This window comes from Leucoraja erinacea, chromosome 36 (assembly GCF_028641065.1).
Source record: "Leucoraja erinacea ecotype New England chromosome 36, Leri_hhj_1, whole genome shotgun sequence".
Lineage (NCBI taxonomy): Eukaryota > Metazoa > Chordata > Chondrichthyes > Rajiformes > Rajidae > Leucoraja > Leucoraja erinaceus.
The window spans coordinates 2,544,628-2,570,366 of record NC_073412.1 but is presented as its reverse complement, the minus strand read 5'-3'; the positions used below and the strand labels follow the sequence as shown (position 1 = coordinate 2,570,366).

Genomic DNA, 25,739 nt, shown 5'->3' with positions numbered 1-25,739 from the left:
TAAATTACGAATTCATAATATTTTAATTCTATATTTACGTAATCACCTGCATTAAAATTCCAACAGCGGCCATGGTGGGATTCATACTCTGGTCTCTAGATCAATGGTCCAAGTCGCTGGGTGCCAGTCCACTAACTTATCCACTAGGCTTCCTAGAAAGGGAATGTGAGCGTGCTGGCATTGTTAGTGTGAAAGTGAAAAAAGTCATTCAGGACTTCAATCACTTACCTTGACGGAGGAGCGATTTTTCACCGTATCGTATCTCAGTGTCCCGGCTCCACCCCCCCCCCACCCCTCCCCCCTCCCTGTGGCCTAACAGTGTGCATTGGTGCGGCCTTTCCTGAAGGTGCTGGGTGGACTTTAACATCATGGAGCCCGCGATCCTTTGCGGAGGATCGCCAGTGAAGAACTCCAACCGCGGGGCCTGTGGACTTTAACACCTTGAAGCCCGCGCGCGGTCTCCGGTAAGAAGAGGCCGACTCGGGAGCTCCGTGCTGCGGAGTATTCCAATCCGTCCCGACGCCGGAGTTTAGATCATCCCGACGCGAGGGCTTCGGACATCGGACCGTCGGCAGCGGCGACTGCGGAGGGTTCAACAGCCCCGACCGCGGGAAGATGATTGAAGTTTATTGCCTTCCATCACAGTGAGGAATGTAGATTCCACTGTGGTGGATGTTGATGTTAAATTTTATTTTATGTGGCAGTGTGTCGTGTTGCTTTGCACTTAGTATGGTCACTCAAATATCACTGTACCTTAACTGGTGCAATAAATTCCAACTTGAACGTGAATGCAATGAAAAGGATTTACCTATGCGGTCGAGCCTGTCCAGTGCCACGGTCTCGAAGGCACGCCTCATCATCGGGTATTCTTCCAACACTTCATTGAAGTGGTCCACCGACAGGGAGTACAGCCTGCAGTAGGTGTCCGCACGTACACTTGCTGTTCGACGGCCCCGGGTCAACAGGCAGATCTCTAACGTGAAGGAAGGAAAGAAAGCGCGCGGTTAGCGTGACGAACAAGAGAACAAAGACCGCTGTTTGCTAAGGAAACAAAAGAGGCGCAAAATGCCGGAGTAACTCAACGGGTCAGGACAATCCACTACATGTATTGCCAGTGACATACAACATGCTATTATTTATTAAAACGCATTTGTACCCCCTGGCTTTTGACCATGCCTGAGGCTTTGCTTCTGTTTGTGGTGTTTTTGATGTTTCTTTATTTTACATGTCTTTTCCTACTATTTCTTTTGATTGTTATTTTTGGTGTGTATTAACTTTTTTGTCAATGATTAGAGATGTACAGCACTTTGTTGCAGCTATGTTTGTTTTTAAAGTGCTCTATAAATAAAATTATTATTATTATTATTATTATTATTATTATTACCTGTTCCCAAATGCCCCCTTGCCTCTCCCTGCCCCCAAATTATTTCAGCTGAAGCAAGGGTCAGGAAGAGTAAAACACAATGCCCTCCCAACCACCATTCCAATCATAGAGTGATACAGTGTGAAAACAGGCCCTTCGGCCCAACTTGTCCATGCCAACCAACATGCCCCATCTAAACTCATCCCGCCTGTCTGCGTTTGGCCCATGTCCCTCTAAACCTATCCTATCCATGTACTTGTATCTCTGGAGAGAAGGAATGGGTGACGTTTTGGGTCGAGACCCTTCTTCAAACTGAGAGTCAGGGGAGAGGGAGACTGGGAGAAAATGAAGGGTATGGTGTGAAAACAAGACATCAAAGATGAAGCTCAAGGACAATGTAGAATAGATCATTGTGTTCAAGAAGGAACTGTGCAGATGCTGGAAGATCGAAGGTACACAAAAATGCTGGAGAAGCTCAGCGGGTGCAGCAGCATCTATGGAGCGAAGGAAATGGGTGACGTTTCGGGACGAAACCCTTCTTCAGACTGAACATGCCTATCTTCGGGGAAAACACTTTCAGAGTCAGGAACATTTCAATTGTCTTAGGATGATATTTCTGAATAAATCTCGGTGTAAATCTCTGAATACAAGATCATCCCTAATGTGACAAATCAAGGTTGAAGCGGGGAATGTTCAGCATTTACATTGATGTCCTGATTGCCATACAGTGCATTTGACTTCACCCTCAGTACCGAGAGATGGAAGTGCAACTGTGGCATTATCCTAAAAGCGGAAAATATCAAGATGAAAATAGTTCTTCGAGGCAAAAACACTGTGAAATGTGGGGAAGCAATAACTGGAAGTCACTAAGGGGAGAAATCTTTAGAAAAATATTATTCCCACTGACAAAGCAATCTTCATTATCATTGGGGTGAAGTAATACAGATTAGATTGAATGATATCTAAAGAAAGGCAGAACCAATTCCCCTTCGTTGAAATTCGAAGTAACCCAGGTGCTTTTTAACGTTAAGCCACTGACTGTTTGTGACCAGTTCATATTACACAATAGATTTTACAAATACTGTATTATGCATTAATGCTTCTGATTCGAATAAAAGGGGTCCCAATCTTCGAGTCCAACTCCTATTCACTCAAATCATATGGGAACTCACAGAATAGACTACTTCATATTCCAGCAGAGTCCCAGAATATTATAACTATTTTGTTGCCATTGATATTGTAATTCGTGTCTATGGAGCCAGCCATGGACTAAATTCTGTTCCTTCTCGTTTCTCTGCACAAGAAAAAAATCCTTCTCTCACCGCTCCCATTAGAGATACAACATGGAAAACAGGCCCTTCGGCCCACCGCATCCACGCCGACCATCGATCACCCGTTCACTCTTGTTCTATGTAAAGGCCCTGTCCCACTTAGGAGACCTAAACAGCAACCTCTGGTGACCTTTGCCCGCCACCCAAGGTTTCCATGAGGTTTTGGTCACTCTCCCTAATGGTAAAGTAGTTTCCACGTGGTTGAGGCTTCATCTAGGGTTGCTGCTATTTTCTCATCGTGATTAAAACCGGCCTCGACTACAAATAGGTTGCCCTTTTAAACACCGATCATTTTTTAGTGGCAGGTCTAGTCGAAGCCGGTTTGTCTTCATAGTTGAGGAAGGTTTTCAACATGTTCGTGGGAGGTGGTAGCAGGTTGCAGGTCACCTCGACCTTGATTTTTTTTTTTGGGTGGCGGGCAAGGTCACCAGAGGTTGCTGTTTAGGTCTCCTAAGTGGGACGGGGGCATGACCACACTTTCGCATCCTACACACTAGGGGTTGATTTACAGAGGCCAATGAGCCCACAAACCGGCACGTCTTTAGGATGTGGGAGCAAACCGGAGAACCCGGAGAAAACCCACGCGGTCACAAGGAAAACATGACATATTCCACCCAGACAACGTCCGTAGTCAGGATGGAACTCGGCTCTCTGGCGCTGTGAGGCAGCAAATCTACCGCTGCGCCACTAATTGCATCAGGTGCCCCTGGTTCCAATTCTCTGTCGCTAACAAATACACCCAGTAAGTCAATCCCAATATCAGATTTCAACTTGTAAACTGGATTCAGAAGTTTAATTACTTTAATCTGAACATCTCTTTTATATTTCATGTAGATTCACACAGATCTGACAAAATGTACAGAAGTGTGAAAACGCACACCTCCAGATTCAGGGACAGTTTCTTCCCAGCTGTTATCAGGGAACTGAATCATCCTACCACAACCAGAGAGCAGTGCTGAACTACTATCTACCTCATTGGTGACCCTTGGACTATCCTTGATTGGACTTTGCTGACTTTGCCTTGCACTAAACATTATTCCCTTATCATAGAAACATAGAAACATAGAAATTAGGTGCAGTAGTAGGCCATTCGGCCCTTCGAGCCTGCACCGCCATTCAATATGATCATGGCTGATCATCCAACTCAGTATCCCGTACCTGCCTTCTCTCCATACCCTCTGATCCCCTTAGCCACAAAGGCCACATCTAACTCCCTCTTAAATATAGCCAATGAACTGTGGCCTCGACTACCCTCTGTGGCAGAGAGTTCCAGAGATTCACCACTCTCTGTGTGAAAAATGTTCTTCTCATCTCGGTTTTAAAGGATTTCCCCCTTATCCTTAAGCTGTGACCCCTTGTCCTGGACTTCCCCAACATCTGTATCATGTATCAATATCATGTATCTATACATTGTAAACGGCTCGATTGTAATCATGTATTGTCTTTCCGCTGACTGGTTAGCACGCAGCAAAAAGCTTTTGACTGTAACTCGTTACACGTGACAAGACACTAAACTGAAACTGAACTGAAGATAGATCTGCTAACACAACGAGTACTGGCCTATTGGCAATTTTCAAACCATTTTGGAGACCTCTGCTTTTAACAAAAGTAATAACTTGGCACATCATTCATATATTTACGAGGACATGGCTGTATGCTATTAGGATTCTACCTGTCATCATTGTGATTGGAAGAATTGAATAAGATTTAATGCAGTTAGCAGATGTCATTGATGGGACATTAATAATGCATTGAATTTTGGATCAGTGTTGTAACTGGATTGCATTGTCCTAATCAACTTAAGTAAAGCCAATCATCGCTTAATACCGTACTGATTGCATGCACTTTGCTTATCTCCCCCATGGATCGTAGCTCAGAAAACCATGAAAGTGCAAGTTCTGCTGGAGGTAAGTTGATTATTTCATGTCAAAAACAGCAGGGGAATGAAATAAATCTTTCACCGCTGAAATAAAATGAGTCATATGTGAATGCAGGAGAGAGAGACAGAGGGAGAGAGAGAGAGAGAGAATGAGAATGAGAGAGAATGAGATAGATAGATAGATAGATAGATAGATAGATAGATAGATAGATAGATAGATAGATAGATAGATAGATAGATAGATAGATAGATAGATAGATAGATAGACAGAGATAGACAGATAGATAGATAGATAGATAGATAGATAGATAGATAGATAGATAGATAGATAGATAGATAGATAGATAGATAGATAGATAGATAGATAGATAGATAGATAGATAGATAGACAGACAGAAAGACAGATAGACAGATAGATAGACAGATAGATAGACAAAATTGCTGGAGAAACTCAGCGGGTGCAGCAGCATCTATGGAGCGAAGGAAATAGGCAACGTTTCGGCTCAAAACGTTGCCTATTTAGAATAGAATAGTTTCTTTATTGTCATTGTAACATGAACCATGTACAACAAAATTTCCTTCGCTCCATAGATCCTGCTGCACCCGCTGAGTTTCTCCAGCAATTTTGTCTACCTTCGATTCTCCAGCATCTGCAGTTCTGATAGATAGATAGAGATAGATAGATAGATAGATAGATAGATAGATAGATAGATAGATAGATAGATAGATAGATAGATAGATAGATAGATAGATAGATAGATAGATAGATAGATAGATAGATAGATAGACTGGGATTTATCTGGAACGATGGCTAATTTCCACTGATGAGCATCTCTGGAACTTTGAAAGTCCTTTCATTTATATAGTTCTGCCCAGATCATCAGGATGTCCTCAGTGCTGTTCAGACACTAATCCTAATACGTTTGGGGCATCAGAAGGGAAATGGGCAGGTTCTCGGTTTAAAAAATATAAATAATTCATGTTGTGTCTCTCATAAACTAAGGATATATTTCCGATCTCCCGACCTACCTCATTGCGACCCTTGCACTTTTTTAATCTGCGCTTTCTCTGTGGCCCTAACACCATATTCTGCACCGTTTCCTTTCTCTATTTGCACTGCTCCGTTGTGGTGTGATTGTAATCATGGATGGATGATTTACTTGCATGCCAGTCAAAAGAAGGGTTTCCACAGTATCTAACAATACTCTCTGTCAAACGCTCATCATATGCTAACCCACTCATTCCTGGAATCATTCCTGTAAACCTCCTCTGGACCCTCTCCAGAGCCGGCACATCCCTCCTCAGATATGGTGCACAAATTTGCTCCAAATGCGGCCTGACCAGCACCTTATGGGGTCTCAGCGTTACATCTCTGTTATTGTATTCCAGTCCTCTTGATATAGAAACATAGAAACATAGAAATTAGGTGCAGGAGTAGGCCATTCGGCCCTTCGAGCCGGCACCGCCATTCAATATGATCATGGCTGATCATCCAACTCAGTATCCCGTACCTGCCTTCTCTCCATACCCCCTGATCCCCTTAGCCACAAGGGCCACATCTGACTCCCTCTTAAATATAGCCAATGAACTGGCATCGACCACCCTCTGTGGCAGAGAGCTCCAGAGATTCACCACTCTCTGTGTGAAAAAAAAGTTCTTCTCATCTCGGTTTTAAAGGATTTCCCCCTTATCCTTAAGCTGTGACCCCTTGTCCTGGACTTCCCCAACATCGGGAACAATCTTCCTGCATCTAGCCTGTCCAACCCCTTAAGAATTTTGTAAGTTTCTATAAGATCCCCTCTCAATCTCCTAAATTCTAGAGAGTATAAACCAAGTCTATCCTGTCTTTCTTCATAAGACAGTCCTGACATCCCAGGAATCAGTCTGGTGAACCTTCTCTGCACTCCCTCTATGGCAATAATGTCCTTCCTCAGATTTGGAGACCAAAACTGTACGCAATACTCCAGGTGTGGTCTCACCAAGACCCTGTACAACTGCAGTAGAACCTCCTTGCTCCTATACTCAAATCCTTTTGCTATGAAAGCCAACATACCATTCGCTTTCTTCACTGCATATGCACAGCAGATGAATGCTGGCATTGAATTTGCATTCCTTATACTACCGATTCAACTTGCAGATGAACTGTTTGAGAGTCTTGCACCAGCGCTCCCAAGTTCCTTTGCACCTCCGATTTCTGGATTCTACCTCCATTTAGAAAATAAGCTACGCCTTTATTCTTATTACCAAACTGCGTGCCCCCGCACTTTGCCACACTGAGTTTCATCCGCCACTTCTCTGCCCACTCTCCAAACTTGTCCAAGTCCTTCTGCAGACTCCTTGCTTCCTCTACACGGCCTGCCTCAGGCAATCGCTGGCAATCTCCAGGACAGAAATGTTGGGAAACAGAATGCATCTTCTACACGGGACACATTTTCACTCCAATCTCAAGGTTGACAGGTGCAAGCCAATTTAAATGTTAAAATCTGGTGTTTTACACATGATTTCGTTTTTGTTTTCCTGAATAACACTCTGAGAACATGTTGAGACAAGGTTGCAGCTGCTGAAGCGAGTACAATTCGCAGGCACAGTAATGAGAACGTTTTTTTAATGCTACTGCCTGTTAATGAGGCAGCATCTATGGAGCGAAGGAAATAGGCAACGTTTCGGGTCGAAACCCTGAAGGAAATAGGCAACGTTTCGGGTCGAAACCCGTAAGGGTTTCGGCCCGAAACGTTGCCTATTTCCTTCGCTCCATAGATGCTGCTGCACCCGCTGAGTTTCTCCAGCATTTTTGTCAACCTTCGATTTTCCAGCATCTGCAGTTCCTTCTTAAACACCTATATCTCTCGTTTCCCTTAACCTTAACCAGTCTGAATAAGGGTCTCAACCCGAAACGTCACCCAAGAAGGAACTGCAGATGCTGGAAAATTGAAGGTAGACAAAAATGCTGGAGAAACTCAGCGGGTGCAACAGCATCTATGGAGCGAAGGAATAGGTGACGTTTCGGGTCGAGACCAGGAAGCATCTATGGAGCGAAGGAATAGGTGACGTTTCAGATGTTGCCTCACCTGCTGAGTATTCCCAGCATTTTTGTCTACCTTCGATTTTTCCACCATCTGAAGTTCTTTCTTAAACTTTTTGTATTCCACATGTGAAGTATGTGTTTGAATATATATCTGAATCACTAATCAGTCGTATGACTGAAATATGTCATCAAAGGATATCGATTACATATATGCCTATTTCCTTCGCTCCATAGATGCTGCCGCACCCGCTGAGTTTCTCCAGCACTTTTGTCTACCCATTCCTTCTCTCCAGAGATGCTGCCTGTCCCGCTGAGTTACTCCAGCTTTTTGTGTCTATCTACATATTGCTATATGTCTGTATGACTCTATGAGGTAAAACAACAAAAACAGACTTGGTTGGTAGTCCCCTTTCTGCGGAGTTTAATGTTATAATAGAGCGATTGTTTCTATTTTCTCTTTCTTTCTTTTCTAGGGTCTATTTTCTCACTTTACTTCCTTCTCTAACTTCTTTCCTAAGGGGCTTTCTTTTCCCAACACTCTTGCACTTCACGACTCTCTTGACTCTCTTTACTTTTCTTACTTCTACCTTTTTCTTAAAGCTCAAAAAAAATGAAGCGGTACAAAAAATGTATTAAGATATATGTGTTGTGTAGGATTGTAATTTACCGTACTTCTAATAAAAATAAATTAAAAAAAAAAAAAAAAAAAAAAGACTCTATGAGCTGATGAAGGGCCTCACCTCCAAAGTAGGAGCCATCTGATAGTTTTGTCTCTTTATTGCCTTTAGTAAGGATACTGACGAGCCCATGCTGTATAAAGTACATCTTCTTCCCGATAGTTCCCTCGCGGATGATATAATCTCCGGGCTGGAAGACCTCAAAAAGCAGCTTAGTCAACATGGACGTGACGAAGTTAGGATCTGCATTTGCAAAGAGTGGCATCGAGGCCACGAGCTTCCTGCAGTTAAAATTAATGATTTCCTGCAAAGACAAAAGTGAAGAAGAGGAATGAAAGATAAATTAAATCTTACACATCGGCAAGAGCTCAACTGCAATCTCAACTTGTCAAGTACGTTAATATTTTGCAGAACAACGATTATATTAACCATATAAACCATATAACAATTACAGCACGGAAACAGGCCATCTCGGCCCTACAAGTCCGTGCCGACACAACTTTTTTTTCCCTTAGTCCCACCTGCCTGCACTCATACCATAACCCTCCATTCCCTTCTCATCCATATGCCTATCCAATTTATTTTTAAATGATACCAACGAACCTGCCTCCACCACTTCCACTGGAAGCTCATTCCACACCGCTACCACTCTCTGAGTAAAGAAGTTCCCCCTCATATTACCCCTAAACGTCTGTCCCTTAATTCTGAAGTCATGTCCTCTTGAAATTCTAGCACTGGTTCACTGTTGGAGCCAATATAACGTGTGCAATAGACCTAAGATCGTATAGCAGATCTAACTCCGCTATAGGATCTTTGCTATAGACTAGATTAGGGCAAGAGGCAAAGGCTTGGAGATACTGTAACCTTTAAATCATTTTTTAGCTTACTAAAGAATGAATGAATGCATAAGTTTATTGGCCAAGTATTCACATACAAGGAATTTGCCTTGGTGCTCCGCCCGCAAGTGACGACATGACATACAGTGACAGTTAGGAATGACACATAAAACATTAAACATTGAAGATAGACAAAAATGCTGCAGAAACTCAGCGGGTGAGGCAGCATCTATGGAGCGAAGGAAATAGGCAACGTTTCGGCCAGAAACGTTGCCTATTTCCTTCGCTCCATAGATGCTGCCTCATCCGCTGAGTTTCTCCAGCATTTTTGTCCACCTTCGATTTTCCAGCATCTGCAGTTCCTTCTTAAGCGTTAAGCATCAATGTCTAAGGACACAAAGCGTTGGAGAAACTCAGCGGATCAGGCAGCATCTCTGGTGAACGTGGGATGGTGATGTTTCGGGTCGAGACCCTTCTTCAGTCTGAATCCATGTTCTCCAGAGATGCTGCCTGGCCCTCAGAGTTACTCCAGCACTTTGTGTCCTATTTGCGTATTGACCAGCATCTGCAGTTCTTTGCTTCCATGTTTTTTTTAGTTTAGATTGGTGCTGGTTTAGAGAAACAGCGTGAATACAGACCCTGTGTAGGAAAGAACTGCAGATGCTGGTTTAAATGGAAAGTAGCCACAAAATGCTGGAGTAACTCAGCGGGTGAGGCAGCATCTCTGGAGAGAAGGAATGGGCGACATCGCCCATTCCTTCTCTCCAGAGATGCTGCCTCACCCGCTGAGTTACCCCAGCATTTTGTGTCTACCTTTGGCCTACTGAGTCCATGCATTCATACTAGATCTGCATCATTCCACCATCTCATCCACTCCCTAACAGTAGCGGCAATTTTACACAGATAAATTAATCTACAAACCTTTCTTTCTGTCATGTTGGCGTCATTTCATTCCAAAATATGAAGGTACTTTGTTTAAATTACCAAGGATTATAGGGCATGATAGAGGTGCTATGATAGATGGTACAATAGATGTTGATGCCTCTACACCAGCAAAACCAAGGAACTGATTGTGGACTTTGGAAGGGGTAGGATGGGGACCCACAATCCCGTTTATATCAACGGATCGATGGCGGAGAGGGTCAAGAACTTAAATTTCCTGGGCGTGCGTATTTCCGAAGATCTCTCCTGGTCCCAGAACACTGATGCAATTATACAGAAAGCATATCAGCGCCTCTACTTCCTGAGAAGATTACGGAGAGTCGGTTTGTCAAGGAGGACTCTCTGGAACATCTACAGGTGCACAGTAGAAAGTATGCTGACCGGTTGCATCGTGGCTTGGTTCGGCAACTTGAGCGCCCAGGAGAGGAAAAGACTACAAAAAGTAGTATACACTGCCCAGTCCATCATCGGCTCTGACCTCCCTACCATCGAGGGGATCTATCGCAGTCGCTGCCTTAAAAAGGCTGGCAGCATCATCAAGGACCCACACCATCCTGGCCACACACTCATCTCTCCGCTGCCATCAGGTAGAAGGTTCAGGAGCCTGAAATCTGCAACATCCAGGTTCAGGAATAGCTCCTTCCCCACAGCCATCAGGCTATTAAACCCAACTTCAAACAAACTCTGAACTATGACAGCCTAGCGCACTTTATCTGTTCATTTATGTGTATATATATGGTCTATGGCATATGGACACGCTGATCTGTTCTGTATTCATGCCTACTATATTCTGTTGTGCTGCAGCAAGCAAGAATTTCATTGTCCTATCTGGGACACATGACGATAAACTCAACTTGACTGCTCAGTGGATAAAGTGTTCTCCTGCATATTATTTAAAGCATCTTTGCACATTTTATTTTTTCATTAAAAAAATAATAAGTTTGAGATTTTGTCATTTTTTAAATGGTCTCATTCATTTTAATAATGTGGCATGAAATGTTCTTCATTCATCTTTCAAGAGGAGCAGTTTGGTTGTCATTGAATTATGTGAATCGTGTTAATGTTGCTGTGAATTGCTTTAACATTCTGGGCTAAAATTATGTCTATGTTACAAAAACAAGAAAGGAATTAAAATCGGTGCTCCAGTAGCCTGCGTTCTTTCTTGACCTCCTGCGCTGTCTGTGTGGAGTTTGCATGTTCTCCCTGTGACTGGGTGAGTTTCCCTTAGGCATTCTAGATTTGTTCCACATCCCAAAGATACGCTGCTCAGTAGGTGGACAGGGTAAATCATCCCTTATCTAGGTAGACTAATTCTGCTCCAGGAACTTATGAACTGCCTGGAAATATTGCATGAAGAACTGTGTGTAAGAAGATGAGACTTCACCAGACTGATTCCTGGGATGGCAGGACTTTCATATGAAGAAACACTGGATAGACACGGCTTGTACTCGCTAGAATTTAGAAGATTGAGGGGGGATCTTATAGAAACTTACAAAATTCTTAAGGGGTTGGACAGGCTAGATGCAGGAAGATTGTTCCCGATGTTGGGGAAGTCCAGAACAAGGGGTCACACACAGTTTAAGGATAAGGGGGAAGCCTTTTAGGACCGAGATGAGAAAATCATTTTTCACACACAGAGAGTGGTGAATCTGTGGAATTCTCTGCCACAGAAGGTAGTTGAGGGCACAGTTCATTGGCTATATTTAAGAAGGAGTTAGATGTGGCCCTTGTGGCTAAAGGGATCAGGGGGTATGGAGAGAAGGCAGGGATGGGATACTGAGTTGGATGATCAGCCATGATCTAGGTCTAGGGGCTAGAGGAATCAAGGGATATGGGGAGAAGGCAGGCACGGGTTATTGATAGGGGACGATCAGCCATGATCACAATAAATTGCGGTGCAGGCTTGAAGGGCCCAATGGCCTACTCCTGCACCTATTGTCTATGTTTCTATGTTTCTATGAGAGCAGGTTACACAGTTTGGTACTCACCTCTCGCAGTGGTTCACTCAGCTCCCCAAGTATGCTCTCCTCATCAAACATCTTGCCCTGGAAACGATGCTCGTAGTAATCGTGGATTCTCTGGCGCATGTCAGCCGGCAGCTTGTGGAAGGACATGTACTGCTCCACCTGCTTATACTGCGGGGAGGAAGATAAGAGGCAAGTTACTGAATGAAGGTCGCTGGGCCTTGGTTCATGGCCTCTCAACTTTAGTTCAGTTTTCGGAAAGAACGGTGAAAACACCACAAACTCAGTACAGACAGCCCCGTAGTCAGGATCGACCCCGGGTCTCCGGCGCTGCAAGGCATGTGAGGCCGCAACTCTACCGCTATGCCACCGTGACTGCCCTAACTCTACCTGAAATGTTGCCCATATCCAGTGGGGCAGGGAAAACACACCAAAACAGTCTATGGCTTAAGGCCTGATTTAATAGGAATCTAAATGGCAATTTTTTCACGCAAAGGGAGGTGGGTGTCTGGATCGAGCTGTCGGAGGAGGTAGTTGAGGCTGGGACTATCGCAACCTTTAGGAAACATTTAGGCAGGTGCATGGATAGGACAGGTTTAGAGGGATGTGGGCCAAATGCAGGCAGGTGGGACTAGTGTGGATGGGACATGGGGTATGAAGAAGGGTTTCGGCCCGAAACGTTGCCTATTTCCTTCGCTCCATAGATGCTGCTGCACCCGCTGAGTTTCTCCAGCAATTTTGTGTACCTTGGATGGGACATGTTGGGCAAGTTGGGCTGAAGGGCCTGTTTCCAGGCTGTATCACTCTATGACTGAGAGATATGGGCCTAACGCAGGCAGGTGGGACTAGTGTAGCTGGGGCATGTTGGTCAATGTGGGCAAGTTGGGCTGAAGGGCCTGTTTCCAGACTGTATCACTCTATGCCTCTATATGTTGTATGGAACTACAGGCCCACCACTAATTTTACCGGCAACTGTCTGTCAGGCAATACGGGTAATCCGGCAAGGTTCTGGAACGAAGGGCGCGGAAAATTCAATGGCGGACCTGTATTTACTTTCTGCTCTGCTACAAACAAATTACTATAGAATGTTTAAGAAGGAACTGCAGATGCTGGAAAATCGAAGGTAGACAAAAATGGTGGAGCAACTCAGCAGGTGCAGCAGCATCTATGGAGCGAAGGAAATAGGCAACGTTTCGGGCCGAAACCCTTGCGGGTTTCGACCCGAAACGTTACCTATTTCCTTCAGGGTCTCGACCCGAAACGTTGCCTATTTCCTTCGCTCCATAGATGCTGCTGCACCCGCTGAGTTTCTCCAGCCTTTTTGTCTCCCTTAACTCTGAGGCTTAATGGCCGATATGTGAATGATGGCACAGGAACTGCAGATGCTGGTTACAACAAAAGGCACAGAAGTGCCGGAGTAACTCAGGAAATAGGCAACGTTTCGGGCCGAAACCCTTCTTCAGAATGGAAGAACATGGATCACACGCAGACAATCTGCTATTGCAGTACCATATAACCATATAACAATTACAGCACGGAAACAGGCCATCTCGACCCTTCTAGTCCGTGCCTAACACATAATCTCCCCTAGTCCCATATACCTGCGCTCATACCATAACCCTCCATTCCCTTCCCGTCCATATAACTATCCAATTTATTTTTAAATGATAAAAACGAACCTGCCTCCACCACCTTCACTGGAAGCTCATTCCACACAGCTACCACTCTCTGAGTAAAGAAGTTCCCCCTCATGTTACCCCTAAACTTCAGTCCCTTAATTCTCAAGTCATGTCCCCTTGTTTCAAACTTCCCTACTCTCAGTGGGAAAAGCTTTTCCACGTCAACTCTGTCTATCCCTCTCATCATTTTAAAAACCTCTATCAAGTCCCCCCTTAACCTTCTGCGCTCCAAAGAATAAAGCCCTAACTTGTTCAACCTTTCTCTGTAACTTAGTTGCTGAAACCTAGGCAACATTCTAGTAAAAGTAGAGGTTTCTAGTACGTAGAGGTTTGTAGATTAATTAGCTTGGTATAAGCCTAAATTGTCGTGTGTGTGTGTGTGTGTGTAGGATATTGTTAGTGTGCGGGGATCGCTGGTCGGTGTGGACTAGGTGGGCCGAAGGGCCTGTTTCCTTGCTGTATCTGTAAACTGGACTTTAATTCTGTTTGCCAAGCAGTTTGAAGGACTGTGATGAGTTGTGCCTCTGCAGGACCCTGTCTTAAGTCGGAACACCCAAATCTGTCAGCAACAGTCATGGTAGATGGTTGCAAACAAATAAAAAGATAGCTTCAAATTTGTACATGTGGCTCCCATGGCACACGAGCAGCAACACAATGAATAAAACGCTTGGATATCCGACCATTGCTCTCTAAGCCTCTCCTTTGCTGCTCCGATTCTACAGGGAGGTTCGAGACAATTATGTATTCAGAATCCAAGGTAAAGATGCCTCTTGACTGTAACACAACAATCTGGGAGTGCGGTGATAACAAAAATGTTGACTTTGAATTCAGGCAGGTATTGAAACCTATTGTGAGGTCTGTTGGACCTCTCTCTGTGGTTGCTGGTGGCAAAGGGCACAGCAAACAGTGTCTGGTACTCCAGATTCAAGGACAGTTTCTTCCCAGCTGTTATCAGGCAACTGAACATTCCTCCTGCAGTCCTGAACTACTATCTACCGCATTAGAGACACTCGGACAATCTTTGATCGAACTTTGCTGGCTCGATCTTGCACTAACTTCTCTGCCTCAGAGGGCGGTGGAGGCGGGTTCTCTGGATGCTTTCAAGAGAGAGCTAGATAGGGCTCTTAAAGATAGGGGAAGTGGGGAGAAGGCAGGAACGGGGTACTGATTGGGGATGATCAGCCGTGGTCACATTGAATTGCGGTGCTGGCTCGAAGGGCCGAATGCCCTCTACTCCTGCACCTATTGTCTATTGTCTATTGTCTAACCATTATTCATTTTTTTTTAATCTGCTTTTTCTCAGTGGCTGTAACATTCAGTCTGTCAGAGAGGATTCTCTTGAAGAAGGGCATCTACTTGGAGAAGGGAGACAAAAATGCTGGAGAAACTCAGCGGGTGCAGCAGCATCTATGGAGTGAAGGAAATAGGCAACGTTTCGTCCCGAAACCCTTCGGGTTTCGACCCGAAACGTTGCCTATTTCCTTTGGGTTTCGGCCCGAAACGTTGCCTATTTCCTTTGGGTTTCGGCCCGAAACGTTGCCTATTTCCTTCGCTCCATAGATGCTGCTGCACCCGCTGAGTTTCTCCAGCACTTTTGTCTACCTTCTCTTGAACCTCTGCAGGTGTGCAGTGCAGAGAACATTGACTGGTTTGCATCAATCCCTGGTTGGATTTTTCAACATTCCGAACATTTTCACCGACTTAGCTGCGACTATCACGGGTTCCGGCAAGTCGCGGAAAAAAATCACGTGTGTGGGACAGGCCCTTAAAACTATGTCCTTCGGTGCTCGATTCATAGTCAACGTGATCATTCATAGCCATAGAGTCAAACAGCATGTTTAATGGCCCCTTCAGGCCATAGAGGGAGTGCAGAGAAGGTTCACCAGACTGATTCCTGGGATGTCAGGACTGTCTTATGAAGAAAGACTGGATAGACTTGGTTTATACTCTCTAGAATTTAGGAGATTGAGAGGGGATCTTATAGAAATTTACAAAATTCTTAAGGGGTTGGACAGGCTAGATGCAGGAAGATTGTTCCCGATGTTGGGGAAGTCCAGGACAAGGGGTCACAGCTTAAGGATAAGGGGGAAATCCTTTAAAACCGAGATGAGGAGAACTTTTTTCACACAGAGAGTGGTGAATCTCTGGAACTCTCTGCCACAGAGGGTAGTTGAGGCCAGTTCATTGGCTATATTTAAGAGGGAGTTAGATGTGGCCCTTGTGGCCAAGGGGATCAGAGGGTATGGAGAGAAGGCAGGTACGGGATACTGAGTTGGATGATCAGCCATGATCATATTAAATGGCGGTGCAGGCTCGAAGGGCCGAATGGCCTACTCCTGCACCTAATTTCTATGTTCTATGTTTCAGCCCAACTCACCCATACCGACCAAGATGCCCCGTCTGCACTAGTATTTATTTTGGACTCACACCCGGTTCTATCTCTAGCCTTTGTCCAAAAATCTGCCTTTCATGGAACCCCCTCGCCTGAGGTCATCTGTACGACCACTTCTCTGGTCCATTTTTTTCACCCAGAGAGTTGTGAATCTGTGGAATTCTCTGCCATTGGAAAGGCAGTGGAGGCCGATTCGCTGGATGTTTTCAAGAGAGAGTTAGATTTTGCTCTAAGGGCTAAAGGAATCAAGGGATATGGGGAAGCAGGAACGGGGTACTAATTTTAGATGATCAGCCCTGATTTTAGATGATCAGCCATCGGCTATTGAATGGCGGTGCTGACTCGAAGGGCCGAATGGCCTACTCCTGCACCTATTTTCTATGTTTCTATGTTTCTGTGACTGGTTGGAGAACTGGGAAGGGGGGGTGGATGGAGAGAGAGGGAAAGCAAGAGTTACTTTATTGCCGTTACTATTTTGCATATCTTTCATTCACTTGTTCTACATCTCTCCACATCACCAACTATATCTCTCATTGCCCTTTCCCCTGACTCTCAGTCTGAAGAAGGGTCTTGACCCGAAACGTCTACTATTCCTTATCTCCAGACATCCGCGGAGTCACTCCAGCTTTTAATGGACCTCACAAACAGGTACCGAACCAGGGGCCACACACGCAGTTTAAGAATAAGGAGTAAGCCATTTAGAACGGAGACGAGGAAACACTTTTTCTCACAGAGAGTGGTGAGTCTGTGGAATTCTCTGCCTCACAGAGGGCAGATCTCTGATGCTTTCAAGAGAGAGCTAGATAGGGCTCTTAAAAATAGCAGAGTCAGGGGATATGTGGAGAAGGCAGGAACGGGGTACTGATTGGTGATGATCAGCCATGATCACATTGAATCGCTCGAAGGGCCAAATGGCCTACTCCTGCACCTATTGTCTATATTTCTTCAAATCCAGTGTTAAAACACATTTGTACTCCCTGGCTTTTGACCATGCCTGAGACTTTGCTTCTGTTTTTATTGTTTTTAATGTTTCTTTATTTTACATGTCTTTTCCTACTATTTCTTTTGATTGTTATTATTGGTGTGTATTAACTTTTTTGTCAATGATTAGTGATGTACAGCACTTTGTTGCAACTGTGATTGTTTTTAAAGTGCTCCATAAATAAAATTATTATTATTATTATTGTCTATTGTCTATTGTCTATTGTCTAGTGGAGAAGTCAATGTTCATGCCACTAGGGTGCAAGCTGCCCAAGCGAAATATGAGGTAGCATGGTGAGTAGGGTCGAAGGGCTTGTTTCCCCGCTGTAAGATTCGATGAGGAAACATTTCCTATCCAACCACTCCGCCTGCTCTCTCCGCTAGTGGGTGGGAGTTGAAAGCAAGAGGCGGGTTAAGAACAAGAAGCCGTGACATAAATCTCAGAAACAGGTACAGTCACAATGGGAAACCACCTGATTCCCACCTTCTGTCTGCTGCTCCTTGAGAATCTGTCAACAATGATACATTTCTCACCCAGGAAGATCTGATTTTTAATTGGGCAGGCTTGTAACAGGTCTATGCAGCTTGGTAAAAAATGTTCCTGTCACCTTGAGAAATGACAATACTCGCACTGCATATATCCAGTAATACTTTAGACTCCAGAGATCCATTGCGGAAATGGGCCCTTTGGCCCACCGAGTCTGTGCCAAACAGTGTTTCACCCCGTACACTAGCACTATCCTACACACTAGGGACAATTTACAATTCTACCGGGAGTTGTATTGTATTGTATTGTATTCAAATTTATTGTCATTGTCTCAATTTGAGACAACGAAATGAATTTCCCTTACAGGCAGTATCATAAAAAATAAAAAAAATAAAAATAATAATAATAATAATAATAATAATAATAATAATAATAATAATAATAATAATAATAATAAATAAATAATAAAACATGTTAAAAATAAAATTGAAATTGAATTAAAAAAAAACAAAAAAAAAAAAAACGTGAGTTGTGGGTTCGATCCTGACTACGGGTGCTGCCTGTGCGGAGTTTGTATGTTCTCCCCGTGACTACGTGGGTTTTCTCCAGAGGCTCTGGTTTCCTGCCACATTGTGAAGACATCCAGGTTTGCAGATGAATTGGCTTCTGTAAATTGTCCCTAGTGTGTATGGTAGAACTAGTTTACGGGGATCGCTGGCCGGCGCGGACACGGTGGGCCTAACGGGCCTGTTTCCACACTGTATCTCTAAACTAAACGATTAAACCCTTGTCCCACGATGCGAGTTTCCCCAAGAGCTCTCCCGAGTTAAAAAAAAAATCAAACTCGTGGTAAGTTCATCACGAGTATTTTTTTACTCTTGGACATTTTTCACAGTGTTGAAAAAACGTCACGAGTTACCGCGTTTCCCGAGTATCTGCCGTTAGCATTACGAGCCGCTACGAGACATCCACGAGCTCCAACGTACCCGCTACGTACATTCTCCGAGTTCGAATCAGGGGAAAACTCGAGAGAATTGAGAAACTCTTGAATTACCTCATACAGTGGGACAGCTTTGCTTCCCTGCCACAAGACTCGAAGCAGTAGGAAATACTGAGTGTACTGTTAGCTCAAAGCATTGGAATTTTGATCAAGAGACTCTGCTAGTAAGACCAGCCTCTTGCGATCGATTGGCTTCACATCTGTTAATAATTATTTGTGTTCTCTATATCATATTCAGACAATGATCATCTTTTGGTCAATTTAGTTTAGTTTCGAGATACAGCGCGGAAACAGGCCCTTCGGCCCACCGGGTCCGCGCCGACCAGCGGTCCCCGCACACTAACACTATCCTACACACACTAGGGACAATTTACATTTATACCAAAACCAATTAACCTACAAACCTGCACGTCTTTGGAGTGTGGGAGGAAACCGAAGATCTCGGAGAAAACCCACGCAGGTCACGGGGCGAACGTACAAACTCCGCACGGACAGCACCCGTAGACGGGATCGAACCTGGGTCTCTGGCACCGCAAGCGCTGTAAGGCGGCGACTCTACCGCTGCGCCAACGTGCCACCCTTCTCACCTAACTCACTGTGTCACCAGCTAACGTTTAACAGGTGTTGAATACCCATCCACTGGGTTTGACAGCAACCAACCATGTTGTAAATAACAGAATTAACATCCGAGAGAGAGAAGGTTGGAACTTAATTAGTGCCCCAAACTCTCACAATTATGTAAAGTTCTCCAGAGACATTCACAATTTATTAAAAGAAAAAGCATGAAAATTACCAGAAGCAAGTGCTAATGTTGGGCAGAGGATTGCAAGCTGAATTTATCTAATTAATGCGATTGGGAACTGCAACTAGTAATTGCTTTTAAATTAAATGCTGTTTCCCCAACCTTTGTCTGGAGTTAAAGAAAACACCAACATAGAAATACATGTGCAGGAAGGAACTGCAGATGCTGGTTTAGGCAAGGCAAGGCAAGGCAAGGCAACTTTATTTATATAGCACATTTCATACACGAGGCAGACTCAAAGTGCTTCACATAAAAACATGTCATACAATAAAATGAAATAATAAAATGAAATAAAATAGAACTAAAAGAAAAGAAAAGCAAAATTAAAAATGCATTATAAAAAGTGCAAAAGTTAATGTGCAATGTAGTTAAGATTTAGCGGAAAGCTAAAGTAAACATAAAAGTTTTCAGTCTTATTTTAAAAGTGGTCAAAGTTGAGGCAAGTCTTAAATCTTCAGGAAGTTTATTCCAGCTATTTGTTGCATAGTAACTAAATCCTGCTTTCCCATGTTTTGTATTTACTCTGGGAATCACTAACAGATTGGTTTCAGAAGATCTTAGCGGTCTAGAAGGCTTTACACCAAATATAGACACAAAATGCTGGAGTAACTCAGCGGGACAGGCAGCATCTCCGGATAGAAGGAATGGGTGACGTTTCGGGTTGAGACCCTTCTTCAGACTGAGAGTCAGGGGAGAGGGAGACACAGAGATAAGGAAGGGTAAAGTGTGTGAAAATGAGACATCAAAGGAGATGCAGATCCAAGGAAAATGTAGTATAAATCATTGTTAACTGGCAACAAAACAAACAGAGATGAAATGTACACAAAATGCTGGAGTAACTCAGCGGGACAGGCAGCTGAGTTACTCCAGCATTTTGTGTCTATTTTCGATTTAAACCAGCATCTGCAGTTCCTTCCTACCAGAATTACAATGTAATTTGGGACAGTCAGACTGGTCGGAGAACTGGGAAGGGGGAGGGATGGAGAGAGAGGGATTCTCTATCTATCGCTCCTTTAAACATATCCATTGACTCTGAATTCACAGCTTTCTGTGGCAATGAATTCGCCAGCCTCTGACTGAAGAAACTCCGCCTCATCTCCTTCCCAAAGTCCTTCCCAGGTGGTGCAGCGGTAGAGTTGCTGCCTTTCCACCCAGAGAGTTGTGAATCTGTGGAACTCTCTGCCTCAGAAGGCAGTGGAGGCCAATTCTCTGGATGTTTGCAAGAAGAGTTAGATGGAGCTCTTAAAGATAGCTGAGTCAGGGGATGTGGGGAGATGGCAGGAATGGAAGGAACACAAAAAGGCTGGAGAAACTCAGCGGGTGCAGCAGCATCTATGGAGCGAAGGAAATAGGCAACGTTTCGGGCCGAAACCCTTCCGGGTTTCGGCCCGAAACATTGCCTATTTCCTATAGTGGAGATTGTTCAACTCTTTGCACGGAGCGAAGGAAATAGGCAACGTTTCGGGCCGAAACCCTTCTTCAGGAATGGAATACTGATTGTGGATGATCAGATATAAACACAGCCAATGGCGGTGTTGGCTCGAAGGGCCGAATGGCCTACTCCTGCACCGGTTGTCTGTTGTCTATTGTCTATTCACCTGTTCGCCTGCTTTATATCTAAACCAAACTAAACTACCCATACATGAGAGTCTAGGTTTCAATTGTGTAAATTGTAAATTGTCCCTAGTGTGTGTAGGATAGTACTAGTGCATGGTTGGTGCGGACTCGGTGGGCCGAAGGGCCATTTACTGCGCTGTATCTCTAAACTCTAGAGTCCAAAGAGAGCGGCAGTGTTCAGAATCGGAGCTAGATGAGTTTATTGTCATTTTCCACCAGGGTACATTTTACAGATAGTACAGATAGTCAGTGATAGATAGACAGCTAATGTTTGTTGTTGAATGGAATACCAAGCAAATAGACTGCTTTACCCGTGAGACTGCAATAAATGACTTTTTCCCCCTCAAAACTAAAGAGTAGACACCATCCAGATGTGTGCAAGGATCGAATATATTCTATTTAAAAACGAATGCGTTCTCCATCTCTTTAGTTCTTTCCTCGACAGAAAATCTCACTTGCTGTCGAGGCAACAGATGGCTCCATTAACGAGCCTGTGCGGAGTGGCTCCAAGTTGTTGCAGGTGTGACCTTCATTAAAATGGTAAATGAACGAATGCCAAGGTTTTCCAAAGAAGGGAGCGCCTCAAAAGCACAGTAAAAAGCAAGAGGCTTGATGTAACACTGTGGCTGAGACCCAAGCCCCAAGCTGGAACGGGTTCAGGGAAGATTCACGACGATGTTGCCAGGACTAGAGGGTCTGAGCTACAGGGAGAGGTTGAGTGGGGATTCAGTGTAAATGGGTAACTGATGGTCAGCATGGACTTGATGGGCTGAAGGGCCTGTTTTGCTGCTGCATGATTATAATGATATCATCATTGCACCAAAATAATAGCCATTAAAGGCATTATTTAAGGCATTTAATTTTGAGATACAGCGCGTAAACAGGCCCTTCGGCCCACCAAGTCCGTGCCAACCAGCGATCCCCGCACACTAACACTATCCTGCACACACTAGGGACAATTTACATTGATACCAAGAAAATTAATCTACAAAGCTGTACATCTTTGGCATGTTGCAACAAACCAGCCACCGGTGAGGGGTTGCAACCGCAGGAAATGCAACACCAGTCCCTGTACCTCCCCCCTCGACTCCATTCAAGGACCCAAGCAGTCGTTCCAGGTGCGACAGAGGTTCACCTGTATCTCCTCCAACCTCATCTACTGCATCCGCTGCTCTAGATGTCAGCTGATCTACATCGGTGAGACTGAGCAGAGGTTGGGCGATCGTTTCGCCGAACACCTCCGCTCAGTCCGCAAGAACCTACCTGAACTCCCGGTGGCTCAGCACTTCAACTCCCCCTCCCATTCCCAGTCCGACCTCACTGTCCTGGGTCTCCTCCATGGCCAGAGCGAGCAACACCGGAAATTGGAGGAACAGCACCTCATATTCCGCCTGGGGAGTCTGCATCCTGCGGGCATGAACATTGAATTCTCCCAATTTTGTTAGCCCTTGTTGTCTCCTCCTCTTCCTCAACCCTCGGGCTCCTCCTCCTCCTTTTTCCTTCCTTCTCCCCGCCACCCCCTGTCAGTCTGAAGAAGGGTTTCGGCCCGAAACGTTGCCTATTTCCTTCGCTCCATAGATGCTGCTGCACCCGCTGAGTTTCTCCAGAATTTTTGTCTACCTTCGATTTTCCAGCATCTGCAGTTCCTTCTTGAACACCGGTGAGGGGTTAAATTTTTTCGCTGCATAACATTCAGTCTATTTACTCATTCAGCATTTACATATCTTAGTGTTTGCATCTGTATTTCACTCCTGTGTGGACTCTAATTATAAGGAGTCCTTCAAGATTCACCTTTCTTTGAAACCTTGACATTGAGGCAGAGTCCCAGCTGTTCCCAGTTCCACGTAATTACTTCCCCGTAGATCTGGCTCGATCGCCAATCCTCTTGGTGGTGTACCTGCTGCCGTCTTGAAGGGTCTGACAGCGACATACACCCCCTGAGTTGGCGAGACCATGCTGACCACTCTGACATGTGTCACATTCCCTTAAAGAGCAGACGCACTCTCGCCCTCGTCCTCTCCACAGATATGCAATGTGGACTCATATTATGATTGGAAGCATCTGGACTACACTACCGACTTCTTGCTGCGATACTCTCACGACCTCTCCAGCTAGCTAGTTGGGCTGCATTTCTGTCTGTGGTTACAGCACTCATCCATAGATTCCCTTAAACAGGAACACTTTCAAAAAGTAAACACTGACTCTAAACCACAATGTTGAATCCTTGCCGAAGGAATAAATCTGTAATTGCAAATAGCAGACCTGACATTTTGTCACAATTCATTCGTATTGGCGAGCTATTAATTAACCTTGACTTGACATGAGCACAGTCACTGAGTCAGTTTAGATACCAAAGCAATACCATTTCTTTACCTTACAAAGCTCGTGATTTATTTCCCTCCTAATCTGTCAAAGTTTCCTAGGGACAACACTGTGCTTCAAGAAAGCAACTTCTCAGGGTAGTGCTGGAGTAACTCAGTGGGACAGGCAGCATCTCTGGAGATAAATGATTGGGAACCCTTCAGCTGGGAACCCTTCCTTAGTGTCCATTGTTTAGTTATAGACAATAGACAATAGACAATAGACAATAGACAATAGGTGCAGGAGTAGGCCATTCGGCCCTTCGAGCCAGCACCGCCATTCAATGTGGGGAAGTCCAGAACAAGGGGCCACACACAGTTTAAGGATAAGAGGGAAGTCTTTTAGGACCGAGATGTGAAAATCATTTTTCACACAGAGAGTGGTGAATCTGTGGAATTCTCTGCCACAGAAGGTAGTTGAGGCCACAGTTCATTGGCTATATTTAAGAGGGAGTTAGCTGTGGCCCTTGTGGCTAAAGGGATCAGGGGGTATGGAGAGAAGGCAGGGATGGGATACCGAGTTGGATGATCAGCCATGATCATATCGAAGGGCCGAATGGCCTACTCCAGCACCTATTTTCTATGTTTCTCTGTTTCTATAAATTGCTGGAAATATACACCTTAATACCAATATACAGTATTACTGTAGAATGTCAGGTAGAGATGGATTGTTAGGAGAAGTGTCCTTTAATAAACCTCTCCAGTGACAATAGCAGTAATGGACTATGCATGTGTGTCTCTCTTTAGGATAAAGTTAGTGGTTGACTGATGATGTTGATTGCGATATTCACCCTTTAATCATTTATTCTATCGTAATTCAACAAGACATTTTTATCTCCTATTTTCATACACCTGACGAAATTCACAAGATCGATCACCATGTTGCATTTGTCAGGCACATTTTTCTTCAAATACTTTAAGAGTCGAGAGTGTTTTATTGTCATATGCCCCAAAACAGAACATCGAAACTCGTACTTGCAGCAGCACAACACATATGTAACCATATGTCCAACACAAAAAGCTGCAGTAACTCAGCGGGACAGGCAGTGTCTCTGGAGAAAAGACATAGATGATGTTTCGGGTCGAGACCCTTCTTCAGACTTATGCCCCTGTCCCACTTAGGAAACCTGAACGGAAACCTATGGAGACTTTGCGCCCCACCCAAGGTTTCCGTGCGGTTCCCGGAGGTTGCCGGAGGTTGCAGGTAGTGGAAGCAGGTAGGGAGACTGACAAAAACCTCCGGGAACCGCACGGAAACCTTGGGTGGGGCGCAAAGTCTCCAAAGGTTTCCGTTCAGGTTTCCTAAATGGGACAGGGGCATTAGTACACCCCTAAAACCTCTAATAAACAACAAAAACGTTCAGTATATACATAAAAAACCACAAGACAAATAAATATATTTATCACGTCTAACACTAGAAACTTGCAGACTCAATCTGGTAACGTTTCAAAAAATGTTTCGCAAGAGAATTGTTGCCTCTAAGTTGACCGAAGAAATGTAATATGGTAAAAGACACACGAGCCCTTAGGGCTAACGGAATCAAGGGATATGGGGAGAAAGCCGGAACGGGGTGCTGGTTTCAGATGATTAAGAAGGAACTGCAGATGCTGGAAAATCGAAGGTAGACAAAAGTGCTGGAGAAACTCAGCGGGTGCAGCAGCATCTATGGAGCGAAGGAAATAGGCAACGTTTCGGGTCGAAACCCTGAAGGAAATAGGCAACGTTTCGGGTCGAAACCCTGAAGGAAATAGGCAACGTTTCGGGCCGAAACCCTTCCGGGTTTCGTCCCGAAACGTTGCCTATTTCCTTCGCTCCATAGATGCTGCTGCACCCGCTGAGTTTCTCCAGCACTTTTGTCTACCTACTAATTTCAGATGGTCATCCATGATCATATTGAATGGCGGTTCTGGCTCGAAGGGCCGAATGGCCTACTCCTGCACCTATTTTCTATGTTTCTATGGATGCATACGGGTTGGTAGAACACAGATATACGAATATTAACTGCAAGGTAGACAAAAAATGCTGGAGAAACTCAGCGGGTGAGGCAGCATCTATGGAGCAAAGGAATAGGTGACGTTTCGGGTCGAGACCCTTCTTCAGACATGTAAGTCCTCTGTCTCCATTTTGCTGCCTATAAATAAAATTAAACTTGCTGGCATTCTTACGCAAGGAAATTCTCCCAAGTGTCCCGGCCTAACGTTTATCTCCCAGCCAACATTACTAAAACATGATCATTAGCAAATGTCTGTTTGTAGAATCTGACTGTGCAAAAATTGCCTGTGGTCTTTTCTCAACACAATGAAGGCTACACTTCAAATGGTAACTAATTGGCTGTAAAATGCACTGGGATATTCTAAAACCGGCCCCTGCTATTTGCGGGCGTAGAGGTAGAGGTGCTGCCAT

The 25,739-nt window shown here is 44.5% G+C and overlaps 1 protein-coding gene across 1 annotated transcript in view; it reads right to left on the bottom strand.

The window, feature by feature from the left end:
* The window catches only part of hcn4 (hyperpolarization activated cyclic nucleotide-gated potassium channel 4), a 162,901-nt gene that overhangs the window by 21,147 nt on the left and 116,015 nt on the right, over window positions 1–25,739 (bottom strand). Inside the window, exons 5-7 of the mRNA XM_055662923.1 lie at window positions 12,042–12,188; window positions 8,339–8,579; window positions 809–973 (exon numbers count right to left, since the gene is read on the bottom strand). Coding sequence (XP_055518898.1) covers window positions 809–973; window positions 8,339–8,579; window positions 12,042–12,188 — 553 coding nt within the window. The remainder of the gene's footprint in view (window positions 1–808; window positions 974–8,338; window positions 8,580–12,041; window positions 12,189–25,739) is intronic.